General features: G+C 44.4%; 1 protein-coding gene across 1 annotated transcript in view; it reads left to right on the plus strand.

Moving 5' to 3' along the window:
• Nucleotides 1-14,512, plus strand: part of MARCH4 (membrane-associated ring finger (C3HC4) 4, E3 ubiquitin protein ligase) — a 155,375-nt gene that overhangs the window by 114,347 nt on the left and 26,516 nt on the right. The window contains exon 3 of the mRNA XM_006891915.1: nt 5,040-5,232. Within this exon, the coding sequence (XP_006891977.1) occupies nt 5,040-5,232 (193 nt within the window). The remainder of the gene's footprint in view (nt 1-5,039; nt 5,233-14,512) is intronic.

Raw genomic sequence — 14,512 nt, forward strand, 5'->3', positions numbered from 1 at the left:
AAAAAGTTTTTGGTAATGACATGTCAGACAAGGGACTTATATCTAGAATTTATAAAATACTCGAACACCACAACAAGATAAAGGAGAATAATCCAATTGAAAAATGGGCACAGGATATGAACAGACACTACCCGTGCTTTTAATGGCAAGTTTCTAGATGAGGGACACCCCTTCCGGTTTCTCTACTCCATGAAATGCGTGGCGTGAACTCAGTCCATGCTGTCTTACTTCTCCAGCTAGCATCAGAAACACGAAGCAGTTTGGACTAGAAGTGGTGCTGTGTGGTTGTGGCCCAGTTGTGTCTCCTGGGCTCCTGAGAGTCATCCAAGTATGATCCAGGTTCAGGTTCAGCTGCAGTGGGACGGCTTCTCCAAGGTCATCCATAATATGTAAGGGGCAGAAAGAGATAGAGTTGAATCACCTGAGCCCTGGCTCGGTGCTCCTTCCGCCACTGGGGTCGAAGCATCTTATCTTTGTGCCTTCCTCACTGGTCTCTCTATTAGTTCTCCCTCTTGGGCTGTGCAGAAGGGGTGCTCGCAGAACAGAGACATCTTGCTCCTAGGAGGGGAATCTTTCTTGGCGTGAAGCCCTAGCTGTCTAGCAGCAGCAGAGCTCAATCTCTCTGAGGCTCTTCTCTCCCTCCTGACCTTTCAGAACATCCTTACTCTCTGTATTCTTCATAGGCTTCTACCATAACCTCTGAGGAGCCTCACGTGGAGCAGATAGAAAGATAGAACCTTGCCAGCAGCCCATCCCTTCATTCTTTGTATGCTTCTTGGTGTGACCAGTGGATGCCATTTAGATTGGGCAGACGGTTTGTAAACTAGTAAGAAAGAACTTTGTGGATTAAGGAGGCTTTCTGGGTATCAGAGCGGTCTCCTTTCTGCCTATCTGCTCAACCTCTATGCTGAACAAATCATCTAAGAAGCTGGTAAGAAGCTGGACATGATGAGGTAGGCGGCTTCAGCATCAGAGGAAGACTCATCAACAATCTGTGTTATGTAGATGATACAACCTTGTTTGCTGAAAGTGAAGGAGATCAAAGACTGCAGCCTTCAGTGTGAGTTACATTTCAACATTAAGAAAACAAACATCCTCCCCACTGGGCCAGTAGGCACCATCAAGATAGATGGGGAAAAGATTCAAATTGTCAACTATTCCACAATCAGCACTCTTAGTGCCAGCTTTAAAGAGATCAGAAGACATGCTGCCTTGGGGAAATCTGCTTATCAAGGACCTGTCCAAAGTCCTAAAGAGCAATAATGTTACTTTAAAGATTAAGATGCAACCTGATTCAAGTCAGGGTGTCTTCAATTACTTGCTATGTATCAAAGAGTAAGGATAACAGAAGGTAAATTGATGCCTTTGAGTTGCGGTGTTAGATAAGAGTGCTGCACATCCCACGGACTACAAATAACAAATCTCTCCTGGAAAAAGTGCAGGCAGGGTGCTCCTTAAAGGTGAGAATGGTGAAGCTTGATCTCACATCCTTTGGGCATGTTGTTAGGAAGGGCCAGACATTGGAAAAGGACATCATACTTGGAAAGTTGGAGGGTCAGTGAAAGAGAAGACCACCCCAGGGAAGTATATTGACACAGAAACAGAGGGTTGAGGTATAGACGAGATGGTGAGGATGGCACAGAACAGGACTCTGTGAATCATACTTGACTTGAAGGTTCCTAACAACCCCATTATTAGGTGTTACAATTACCTTGTTGCTGTTAGGTGCTGTCTAACTCTGGTTCATGTACAACAAATGGAAAGAAACACTGATCTCGCACCATCCTCACAATTTCTACTTCATTTCTACTATCGTTGTAGTTTCTATGTTGGTACATATTGTGGAGAGGCTTCCATTTTTTCAGTGACCTACTTTTCCAAGCATGTTGCCCTTTCCCAAAGACCAGCCTTTCCTGATAATACGTATGAAGTATGAGAGGTGAAGTCTTACCATTCTTGATTCTCATGTTTGGAAATTTCGAGGCCTAGAGGAACAGGAGGAGCAAGGGTTCCTGATGCCTTATTAGTAGAACCACACATCTCAATCAGGAGCCTCATTTAAGACAATGGAACAGACCCCAGAAATCCATCTCATGTTGTTGTTGTTGTTATGTGCCGTCTAGTCGTTTGCGACTCATAGCGACCCTATGTACAACAGCCCTAAACCCTGCTCTATCCTGTGCCAATCTCATTGCCTCTGACACACCCATCCCGGTTACCCCAGTCACTGAATCAGTCCACCTCATAGAGGGTCTTCCCCTCCTGCGCTGTCCCTCCACTCTGCCCAGCATGATGTCCCTCTCCAAAGACCTGTCTCTCCTTACAACATGTCCAAAGTATGTCAGGCGAAGCCCCAGAATCCTTGCCTCCAAGGAGCAGCCTGGTTTAACCCTCTCTAGGATGAATCTATTTGTTTTCTTGGCAGTCCATGGTACATTCAGTACTCTTCTCCAGCACCACAGCTCAAAGGCATCAATTCTCCTTCTATCATCCCTAGTCACTGTCCAACTCTCTGATGCATAACAAGTGATTGCAAAAACCATGGCCTGTATCAGGCGCACCTTAGTCTCCAGAGAGACACCGTTGCTCTTGAGTACTTTAGAGAGGTCCCTAACCGCAGACTTTCCCATCACAATACGTTTTTTAATTTCCTGGCTACTGGTGCCAAGAGTGTTGACTGTGGAGCCGAGCAAACTGAAACTGTGAACAATCTCAATCTCATCTGATGTACACATAGGAAATCTCCATCATCAGGCTGTGGTCTGGAAAGTTCCTCTGTGTGTAAAGCCATAGGCTGGGGCCAACCATGGAAAATGCAAAGGCCAATTACCCACAATGAGACACTGTACAATTACGTATAATGGCTTCTGTTCTACAGCCAGACCAGTCATTTAAATGTTTTGCATGGTTACAGTTTCTTGGAGGTACTTGATCAGACCTGGCTGGACCAGAGTCATTGCCTCTTCCCACTGTTGGCAGATGGAAGACAGTGTGCTTTTCCTCGAAATATAAACTGAAATGACTTCATTTGAGACGCTCTCTGCAGGGTGTCACACAACCTGTTCCTGTCAAAAGCCCTTCATTCCTTCTACCTTCCAGATTTGATCCTTTCAATCTCCTACTTAATACTTTTCAAGAGCATCACATTTACTCTGCAGACAAAGTCTCAAATGTGTGCATATTTTACAAAGATCCTCATGTCCTACTGTTTACCTTTCCAGCTCTCTTACCCCAAGCTCCCCTTGGCTTTCTCTGCTCTAGCTGTCATATTCATCGTGCTTCCTCCTGCCACAGGACCTTTGCACACGCTCTTCTCCTTGACTGGGGCCTTCTTTATCTCTTCTCTTTGCCTCATCAACTCATCCTTACACATTTGTTAGATCTCAGCTCTAGCACCACTCCTTCTGGGAAATCATGTTCCATGGGTTTCGCACCGCCATGCTATGCTTTTCCCTTTTATGCATTTATGTCATGAATAATTATCTGGTAGTCTGATGGGTTGCTGCTCACCAAGAGGCTGTACCTTTCCAGAAGTTAAAATCTGCCAACTGTTTTATGCAAGAAAGATATTCTCCTTCCATTGAGATTTGTTGTTGTTGTGATCTTAGAGTCAGAATCAACCCAAAGCTGATCCTCCAAGGCGGCTTTCAGAGGCAGTTAATCGCATGGGAGGAAATTGCTCATGCTTTCCTCACACGTAGCAGATTGTGGCCTCAAACCATGTGCCTTTGGGATTGCAGTGCAGCTTCTTGCAGCCAGGCCACCAGTGCTCCCTACAGCATAAGAAACTCATGGACTATTGCTATGAGTCAGAGTTGACACAGTGGCAGTGAACTTGTTTGCTACTCTGTTTTGTTTAGGGTTGGGGTTTTGATTGTTTGTTTCAGGTTTTTTGTTTGTTTGTTTTGGGTTATTTTTTGGGGGGAGGTGTTCCTACAAGATTTTAAAGATGGCAAGAATAGGGATCTGGTCCTGTTTTATGTTTTGTTTAGTTTTTCTTTTCTTTTTTTTTTTTAAATAATTTTAATGAGCATTTACAGAGATTTTGGATTTCCATTCATTCACTGCTGCACTTCTCTCCCCGCCCAGCCCTCCCCACCACCACCCCCAGTTCGCTCCTCTCTTTCAAAAGTAAAAGAAACACTCCTTCCCTGGTACACAATACCCCCGCACCTCTCCCACCACCCCAAGTACATTCCACTATGTAACCTTAATTGTGGACTCTTTTTCTTACTGTTTTATCTCCAGCACTTACCACCATGCCCAGTACCTAGGGGGCATACCACACACATTTGTTGAGTGTGTACATGAATTCACCTTAACTAGAGCCCAGCTCTGGGTTCACTGAATCCTAGGTTTCCTGGGCCAGCCATGCACTTGGAGAATTTCAGAGATGAAACTTGCCAACACCCATTGAGTCTTCAACCGGTCATCATTGGTGCTGTTTGTATAGCGCTTTTCTGTTAAACAAGTCCCAAACATGGAAATCTCATTGTTCATATAAATTCAGTAACGTACAAACCATTTTTCTTAACTTTTTTCCATGTCCCGCATTCCCTCCTTATCTCTCAGATCGGTAATCTTTAGAGTATATATTAAACATAAACCAGGTATTCTTTAGAAAATAAGAAGAAATGCCTGTGCCCTCTCAACATATAGAAATGTGAAAATAATCATTGTTTGTAAGAAAAGGATATTTGGAAGCCCTGGAATAGTGCCCACATTAGCTCTGTGTTTACCTTGCCCCTCCCTGTTCTCTGTGTCCTGATCAAACATAAAGGTCTTGCAGGGTTGTCTGCCTAGAACCTGCTTCCTACAATCAGAGTGACCTCCATCTACCCTCTATCAAGGTGCAATGTCAAACTCAAAGACCTGCAAAATGCTCCATTGTATTCCAAGTTTGAGAGCCCTGGCTTAACTCTTGAACTAGAGGGGAGAACGTGAGCTGAGAGGGGAGAGTGGCAGAAGGAGAAGGGATGTGGGGTGGAAATGTGCTGAGGGCTCCTGAGAAATGGCTAACCTCCCTTCCTCTCTCCCAGTGGCAGGCCATCTCTCTGACAGTCATTGAGAAGGTGCAGATTGCAGCTGCCATCTTGGGTTCTCTCTTCCTCATCGCCAGCATCTCTTGGCTCATCTGGTCAACCTTCAGTCCCTCAGCAAAGTGGCAACGCCAAGACCTCCTCTTCCAGATCTGCTACGGGATGTATGGCTTCATGGACGTGGTGTGCATAGGTGGGTCTGAGCGCTTGTCTCCTGGGAAGGTGGGGAGCCTGGTGTTGGTGAAGGGAGCACTCCCTTCAGAAGGTTTCCGCTGCCTCAACCCCCTTAGAAGGCTGAACTGGGCCACAGCAGAAGTTACACCAAGCTGGAGGTCTCAGAGTCCAGAGAGTGATGACTTAGATGTGAGGGGTAGAGATGAAACAAAGAAGAAAGAGTAAAACCTCTCCCAGACAAATCTCTCCACCTCAGCTAAGGGTAAGGGGAAAGGAGCATGAGTATAAGAAGATTTGAGAAAGGTCTCTGGTCATTCAATTTACCCCAACAGGAAGTAGAAGGTCACCTTTATATTATTCCACAGCTGTTAGACCATACCAAGAAATTCTTGCACAGCTTAGTCAGTTCTTTGCAGACCACAGACATGGCCATGAAGCTCTCTGACTTCCCCCCCCCCCTTTGCAACTATATAAGCCTATATTTTTGTTTCTATAACAACAAGTTTTTATTTTATGACACTTATTGACGTGGGGAATTTTTTAAATTTCTTTTTTTATTAATTTCATGAAAGTTTGACTGAGAAAGATAGGATAAATTATGTATATAAGCCCACTTTAACATCCAATGTTGTTTAGGCTTAGAGCTTTTCAAACTGAGTGTGGTCCTGCGGTCCCAAAAAGAGTTTGGAGGTAGAAATGGGGTGCTACATGAGCCTCTCTGAATTCTCACCCCTGTTTTACTTGAGCTGACATTTTTATCTATTTACACATATTTCTGTTCCAGGTAAGACTTCATATAAGTGATTTGAGAAACAAGTTGGAAACGTACTGCTTTGGTTTAGGCTTCTTCCTTATCCTCCTCCCTACATCTTTATTTATTCTCTCTTCAACTGTATTACGTCAGTTTGAGGTGGTTGAGGTTGTGGTTGTGTGCCTTCGAGCTGCGTCTGACTCCTGGCTGACCCTCCAGTGGGTTTTCCGAAGCTGTAAATCACACAGTAGCAGGTTTCCCCTTTCCTCTTGAAGAGCAGCTGGTGAATCCAAACCACTTGCCTCTGGGTTGGCAATGCAATTGGCTTAGTGGTAAGGAATTGCAGTGTCAACCCAAAGGTTTGCAGTTCAAATCCACCGACTGCTCTGTGGGAGAAAAATGGACATTCTCTTGTCATGTGATTTATAGCCTCTGAAGACCCTCTGGAAGGTCAGCTGTGGGTTGGTTTCAACTCAACGGTACACAGCAACAGGCCGCTAGAACTCTTGTTCACGGCAGCCTGAGTTTATTTGGCTTCTCTTTCCACAAACAATGCTGCTCTTGCTCCAGAGGGCCTGCTATAGCCAAGTGAGGTGGTAGGGAATGGTCCGGGTAATATCTTTTTTCTGAGTGAAATGAAACATGTTCAGGCAGGTCACATGTTTTGACCTTGAACTCTCACTTGATGACCCTAAGCCATGCAGTGGGGAATATTAACATTCCAGTTGTCTTCTCTCTGGAATTAGTTGGTGTCTGACATTAAAGAGGCTACATTGTCCTGGTTAGCAGGAAAACACTTAATAGTAGGGTTTAGCTGCAATGATGTGGGGGTGAATTTTTTTTGGGGGGGGGCATTAAAAATGGGAATCAGAGAGACCTAAAGTCTTCAGTACTGATCACAGCAGCCAGACACTGGTGACATCGGGACTTGGAAGCTTGTCTAAGCCACCTTGGTGCTTCTAGTAGACTTTTATTATGACATCCTAGCAGTGCAGAAACACACGGCAGACTTGGAAGGCTGTGCGCACGAGAGGACTGTGAGTGGGGAAGAACTTGACATTGAGACATTCTGATTGACTTGTCTTTCTCACCCAACTCCCTTCCTTCCCCTGCTGCGGCCTGGGAGGTTGATGCCAATTCCAGGGATGTCTCCATATGGAGGTCTTTGACTCTGGCACAGAGGTGTGAGGCAGTGGAGGGCTTTCCTGTTGGGCCCCACCAGCTGCCCTTCTTTCTCCTTCAGGACAGCTTCAGACCAGATCTGATGTGCCTGCCTTTCTATGAGGGATGCTTTCCGGTCATGTGGTGTATTAGTCAGCTTTGGCTGCGATAACAAAGCACTCTAAAGTCGTAGTGCCAACAGCAACACTCACCTCCCATTCATGGCTCTGGGAGATGACTGAGGCTCGGCTGTGGCTTGGGTTCAGGCCTAGTCTGAGTAACTCCTCATGCTGGGACCCAGGCCAAAGGAGCAGGGATGAATGAGGAGAACCATCCTGGCAGAGCACCAGAGGGCTGGCCAGAAGCCTCAGCACCTCTCGAAGCTTCTGCCCAGAACTAGTACACAGCACTTAGGACCGTACTCCCACCCCCACCCCACCCTGCCAACACCAGAGGTATAGTGGGGATGGTAAAGGCTATTCCTCCTCACAATTGGGTGGGGGCAAGAGGGACATGAGGATTCGATGAACAGTGATGCCGTCTACAACTTAGAGAATTAAACCCAGAGGAGATGCTGCAATTGGCTATGAAAATTCCTACGTTTTGTAACTGGGGCACAAAGAGAAGTGATCTGTTCAAGGTCATTCGGTTTATCAGAGCTGAGGATGAAGCAAGGTCTCTGGACTCACTGTGTTCTTTCCATTAAACACCCTGCATCCGATGGCAGGAGGCCCACAGCATCTGCAGGATACCTCCAGGTGGTCCTTGTAACATGAGAGGACATTCAGGCCCACTATGGTGGAGAGATTGAGATTGTTGACAGCTTCAGTTTGCTGGGCTCTACAATCAACACCCTTGGTACCAGCAACCAGGAAATTAAAAGACTAATTCCACTGGGAAAGTTTGCTCTCAGAGACCTCTCCAAGATGCTGAGGAGCAACGATATCAGTCTGGAGACTAAGCTGTGCCTGATACAGGCCACGGTCTTTGCTATTACTTGCTGTGTTTCAGAGAGCTGGACAATGACTCGGGATGATAGGAGAGTTGATGCCTTTGAACTTTGGTGCTGGATAAGAGTATTGAATATACCATGGACTGTTAGAGAACAAACACGTTCACCCTGGAGAGGGTAAAACCAGGCTGCTCCTTGGAGGCAAAGATTCTGAAGCTTCATCTGATGTACTTTGGACATGTTGCAAAGCAAGATCAGCCCTTGGAGAGGGACATTATGTTTGGGAGGGTGGAGGGACAGCACAAGAGAGGAAGACCCTCTATGAGGTGGATTGATTCAGTGACTGGGGTAATCGGAGTGGGTGTGTCAGAGACAATGAGATTGGCACAGGATAGAGCAGGGTTTAGGGCTGTTATACACAGGGTCGCGATGAGTTGCAGGCGACTTGAAGCACGTAACAACTTCAACAGCAACAGGAGTCCTCACAAACAGGCTGCTTCACTGTGTCTCTGAGCCACTCAGAGCACTCGCTCTGATCTGCCTGGAGCTTTGTCCTGCTAATAGTCGCTGCCTCTAAATAAGGCCTCAGCCACCATCTCTGTCTCTTTCTTGGTCACTCTCTAACTATTTTTAATTCCCCCCCCCATATATTTGCTGTTGTTGTTGGCTGCTATCAAGTCATGTATGACTCATAGTTACCTTAGAGACAACAGGTCTGAACTCTGTCCTTTCCTGTGTCATCCTCACCGTCTCTGACATACTTGACTCTGTTGCTGCACTCACTTTGTCAATCCACCTAGTTGAGGGTCTTCCTCTCTTTTGCTGATCCCCCACCTTTCCAAGCATTATATCTCTCTCCAAGGAATAACCTCTCCTAGCAGCATGTCCAAAGTATGTGAGATGAAGCTTTATCATCTGTGCCTCCAAGGAGCAGCCAAGGAGCAGTACTTTTTTCCAACACCACATCAATTCTTCTTTTGTTATCCTTAATCATTGACCAGCTTTCAGCAACATAGCAAGTTATCGAAAAGCTCATGGCCTGAATCAAGTGAACTTCAATCCTCAAACTGATAATTTTCCCTTAATAATTTGGAGAAGTCCCTTACTGCAGACTTGTCCAATGCAAAACATCCCCTGATTTCCTGACTGCTGCTAAGTGTTGTGGATCCAAGTAAGATGAAATCATTGATAATTTAAATCTTTTCTTTATCTATCATGGTGTTGCCAATTGATCCAGTGCTGAGATTTTTTTTTTAAAATAATTTGGTTTTTTTGATGCTGAGACGAAATCCATATTGAAGGCTGTCTTCTTTGATCTTCTGCAGCAAGTGCTTCACGTCCTCCCCACTTTCAGCAAGCAAGGTTGTGTCATCTGCATAATGAAGGTTATTGATGAGTCTTCCTCCAATCCTGTTGCCACATTCTTCTTGACAGAGTTCAGCTTCTCCAATAATTTTCTCAGGATACAGATTGAATAGGTATGGAGAAAGGATACAACCCTGATCCACCTCTTTCTTAATTTTAAACCATGTATTTCCTTGTTCTGTTTGCACAACAGCCTCTTGGTTTAGGTATAGGATTCACATGAACACAATTAAGTATTCTGGAATTCCTGTTCTTCTCAATGTTAACCACTTGTTATAATCCACACAGTCAAATTCCTTTGCATAGTCAATACAGCAATAATAGACAATATTCTGCTATTCTTTGCTTTCAGCCAGGATCCATCTGACATTAGAATGATATCCCTGGTGCCACAGCCTCTTCAACATCCAGCTTGAACTTTCAGCAATTTTCTATCTATATACTATTCTAGCCATTTTTAAAAAGTTCTCTTCACAATATTTTGCTTGCATGTGACATTAATGATATTGTTCAAAAATTTTGACATTCCATAGGATCACCTTTCTTGGAAGTGGGAACAAATACGAATCTCTTCCAATTAGTTGGCCAGGTAGCTGTCAGCCAAATTTCCTGGTAAACACGTCCAGGGCTGTGTCTACTAGTTCAAACATCTCAATTGGTTTCTAATTGATTCCTAGGACCCTTTTATTTGGCAATGCCTTCAGGGCAGCTTGAACGTCTTCCTTTTTTACCACTGGCTCTTGATCATATAGTACTTCCTGAGCAAGTGAGGATCAGCAACAGAAGCAAGAATATATATATGAATGAGATCTCTCTGTCTCTCTCTCTCTCTCTCTCTCTCTCTATATATATATATATATATATATATATTTAAAAGTATCACTTCTTCTTCAAACCACACTATGTGACTTTTCTGTTCTGTTCTGACAAGACACTGATCCCTTGCCAATAGCCATTATTCAGGAGGGGAAGGCATGGGGTCTCTAACTGCTTTGGGTGCCACTCAAAAGTGTTCAGACATATTTAGGCATTTTCCTGTTTCTGATTCAGATTGCTCCACCAGTTTTGTTCATTGTGGCTGAGTTGGCTCCAGCTCATAGACGTCTTGCGTCACCTTCATGAGCTTTGGTATGTTTCAGTCCATTTAAGAAATGATAATTGGAGCTCTGTCCATTTCAGAGGAGGCCCCTGGGATCGAGGATGACTCTTCCCATTTTTCAGATGAGGAAGCTGAGGTCTTGGCTGACTCTGGCAGCAGAGTGGAGCTCTCAGGCCAGGGTTTGTCCGGAGTGGCAGTCCTTCAGAGAAAATACTGGAGGCGACATGAAATGGAAGTAGTAGGTGATGTAGGGAAGAGTGTGAGGCGAAGGACAGCAGCTCGAAATCACAGATTCTTCTGGGGATTGGGATCAGTAGTGATAACGGTTTTAGAGTGAAGTTCAAAGAGCAGTGATTGACAAGTCAGAGAAAAGCACAATTGGGTGTAAAGTGTTAGCTTATTAGGGAAAGCAGGAGTGGCATCCACTTCCAAAATAGCTTGCCTCCAGAAACTCTATGAATTTAGAGAAACGATAAAAGTTATACATGTTCAGGTCTTCCATTGATAGGGTCACTATGAGTCATCCAAGACTCTATGGCGCTTACCAACAACTGGAAGGAGATCCAGAGAGACCCTGCAGAACTCACCAGGAGTGTCAACTAGAGTCAGACTCAGGACAAGCAGAAAGCACACGTAGCGTCTGGTCCACTTAGTGAACTATAATAGAGGAACGGCAAACAGTCGTGCAGCAGGCAAGGCTTCCCTCTTCGGGAAGCTTCACAGCTTTCCAAAACCTAGTCCACCAAAGGTTTCTGGGCTCCAAACAATAGCTCAGTTACAAGGAGATGAGAGCCACAATATGGGTGCTGAATTCCAAACAACAGACAAACCTGGAAGCTGACCTGTAACACAGGAGAGGCAGTCAGTCCTTAGAATAACCAACCATATAACCTCAAACAGGTAGTATATGAATACAGGAAGGGGTGGGATAGAAGGATTAGTGGGCATAAGAATTATAGGGAATAAGTGGGGAAAGACATTAATGTCATAAACTAAATGTATATGAGTGTTTAAGTGAAAAACTAAGCTGCTTTGTAAACTTTCAGTCAAACAATTTAAAAGAATGGATGCAAAGTCCATCTTCACATAGCTTTCAGGATCCCTGAAAAAAATCATGCTATGTTGTAAGAGTCCCTGTACTCAGGGCAGCAAAAAGCCATTCCTGCCAGCCTACCCATCAGTGGTTAGATCCAATACAAACACCATTGTGGCATAGGTGACAGTCCACTGTCATCATATTTCCAGGAGGAAAGACCCAGAATTTCAATCCAGTGTATAATTTGTTGCGAGGAGAAAAGATCCCTCACTCTCTCCTACAGACCTCCTATGAACTTGGATGCATGGATCACATATGTCAGTTGAGATTAATAGTGTGAAGCAGAGTAGTTGACTTGAGCTTCCTGAAGGAGGTATCATGTGTCTTTCTCCCTGTATGAAGAAGGAAACACAGGCAGGAGAGTCAGACGTGAATCTATTTGTCTATTGAGTACACATATACACACACACAGAGGCATGTTACTAAGAGAGACTATTCCTTAGAAAAGGACATCATGCTCAGAAAGGTGGAGGGAGAGCAAAGGAGAGGAAGACCCTCAACCAGGTGGACACAGTGACTGCAGCAATGGGCTGCGCTCTAGACCTGCCATCTCCTCGCTCAGCCCTAGCTCGCACGTGGGGCCAAGGCAGCAAGCCAGGGGTCCTCAACACTCCCTGCTCCTCAAGCCCACAATCCTCCCCTGCTCATCCACACATGTCCCAGCAGGTTTTTGTTTTGTTTTGTTTTTTTCCTTCTTATATACCATCGAGTCAGATCCGACTGGCACAGGAGAAGATTGTCCCTCCCTCTCCAGCAGAGCATCTGGTGGATTTGAGCCACACACCTTTGGGATTGCAGTGCAGCTTCTTGCCGCTAGGCAACCAGAGCTCCCCTCCAGCCATTTTCATCAAGCCCATCATTTCCATCTTCAGCAAGCCTTTACTTGCATGTGATATTCATGATACTGTTTGCTGATTTCCACACTCCTGGAAGTGGGATCACCTTCTCTTTGAATGATAACAAACACCAATTTCTTCTGGTCAGTTGGCCAGGTAGCCATTCCTGACATAAGCTAGTGGACATGCTCAGGGCTGCATCTGTATGTTTTAACAGATCTCTTCGTATTCTATCAATTCCTGGGGCGTTCTTTTTTGCCATTGTCAGTTTAAATGTTTTCATTATCATTGTCTCTTAATTATATGCTTTCCCATTAAATGTTTCAGTGTCAACTAATTTGTTTTGTTACAGTGACTCTGTATGTTCTTTCTTCTTTTGATGCTTCCTGCATCAATCAAGATTTTGCACATGAAGTCTTTCAGTATTACAACTTGAGTTTTTAATGTGTTCTTCAAGTTCTTTTTCACTTTAAAAGTGTCGACTATTTCCTTTTGATTTTCAAACTCAAATTCTTTGCAGTTTTTGTTATGGTACTGGCAAGTGTCAAATCTGCGGGTCTGGCATCGGGCTCTGTGTTTCTTCTGACTCACATGACTTCAGGGGCTGATGAATCCACAATTGGCAAATCTAATGGCCACCTCATGGGATTTTGAGAGCTAGAACACCCCAAAATCTGCTAATCAGGCAGGAGACTGCTGGCTCACATCCCAAGAACCGCAGGTCAGATGATGAATCAGATGCAGGTTACACAGATAGAGTCATGCAAGGAATCGTCTCTTTGTAGGTAATTGACTTAAATCGTATTGCCTCATGAAGATGATTATAATAGAATATTGATGTTGTTCTGTGTCATTGAGTTGAGAACGACTCTTAGCAACCTATGAACAATAGATGTGATCACTGTTCCCACCCTCATCGTTTTTGACAAACTTAAGCCCATTGCTGCAGACACTCTGTCAGTCTCTTGTTGAGGATCTTTCTCTCTCTCTCAGTGACTCTACATCTGTCCAAGCATAGTGTCCTTTTCCAAGGAATAGCCTCTCCTAACTACATGTCCAACGTATGTAAGAAGAAGTTATACCATCCTTGCCTCCAAAGAGCATTATGGTTGAACTTTCTCCAAGACATTGTCTGTTCTTTTGGCAATCCATAGTATATTCAGTATTCTTCTTTAACACCATAACTCAAACACATCAATTTTTCTATCATCTTTATTCATTGTACAGCTCTAGGATGCATAGCAGGTGATTTAAAAAGATTGTGGCTTGAATCAGATGCACCTTAGTCTTTAAATTGACATCATTGCTCTTCACAGCAGACTTCTCCAAAATTGTACATCTTCTGATCTCCTGACTGCTGGTGCCAAGGGTGTTGATTATGGATACAAACATGATGAAATCATTGACTTCAAACTTGTGTCCATCTAGCATGATGTTGTCTACTAGCCCAGTAGTGAGAATTTTTGTTTTCTTGGTGTTGAGATGTATTCCATATTGAAGGCTGTATAGTCCTTGATCCTGTGTAGCAAGTGTCTCAGGTCCTGCTGCCTGTCAGCAAGCAGGGTTGTGTCATCTGCATAATGCAGTTTGTTGGTGAGTCTTCCTCCAATCCTGATTCTATACTCTTCTTAATAAAGTACATCTTCTCTAATTAGCTCAACATACAGGTGGAATAGGTATGGAGAAAGGATACAGCCCTGATGCACACCTTTCCCAATTTTACACTATGTCCCCTTATTGCATTTGGGCAACAGTTTTCTGGACTAGGTATAGATTTCATATACACGTAATTAAATATTCTAGCATTCCCATTCTGCTCAATATCTCCATACCTTTTCAACCTGTATGCAGAGCAGATTATCCGAGAGGCTGGGCTCTATGACGAGAAGTGTGGCATTAGGATTGGTGGATGATCTATTAACAATCTGCGTTATGCAGATGGCACAACCCTGCTCGCTGAAACTGAGGAGGACCTCATGCACTTGCTGCAGAGGGTCAAGGACTGCAGCCTTCAGTATGGACTGAGGCTCAATGTCAAG

This window comes from Elephantulus edwardii, unplaced genomic scaffold (assembly GCF_000299155.1).
Source record: "Elephantulus edwardii isolate Elephantulus edwardi_28Jun2011 unplaced genomic scaffold, EleEdw1.0 scaffold00106, whole genome shotgun sequence".
NCBI classification, from domain to species: domain Eukaryota; kingdom Metazoa; phylum Chordata; class Mammalia; order Macroscelidea; family Macroscelididae; genus Elephantulus; species Elephantulus edwardii.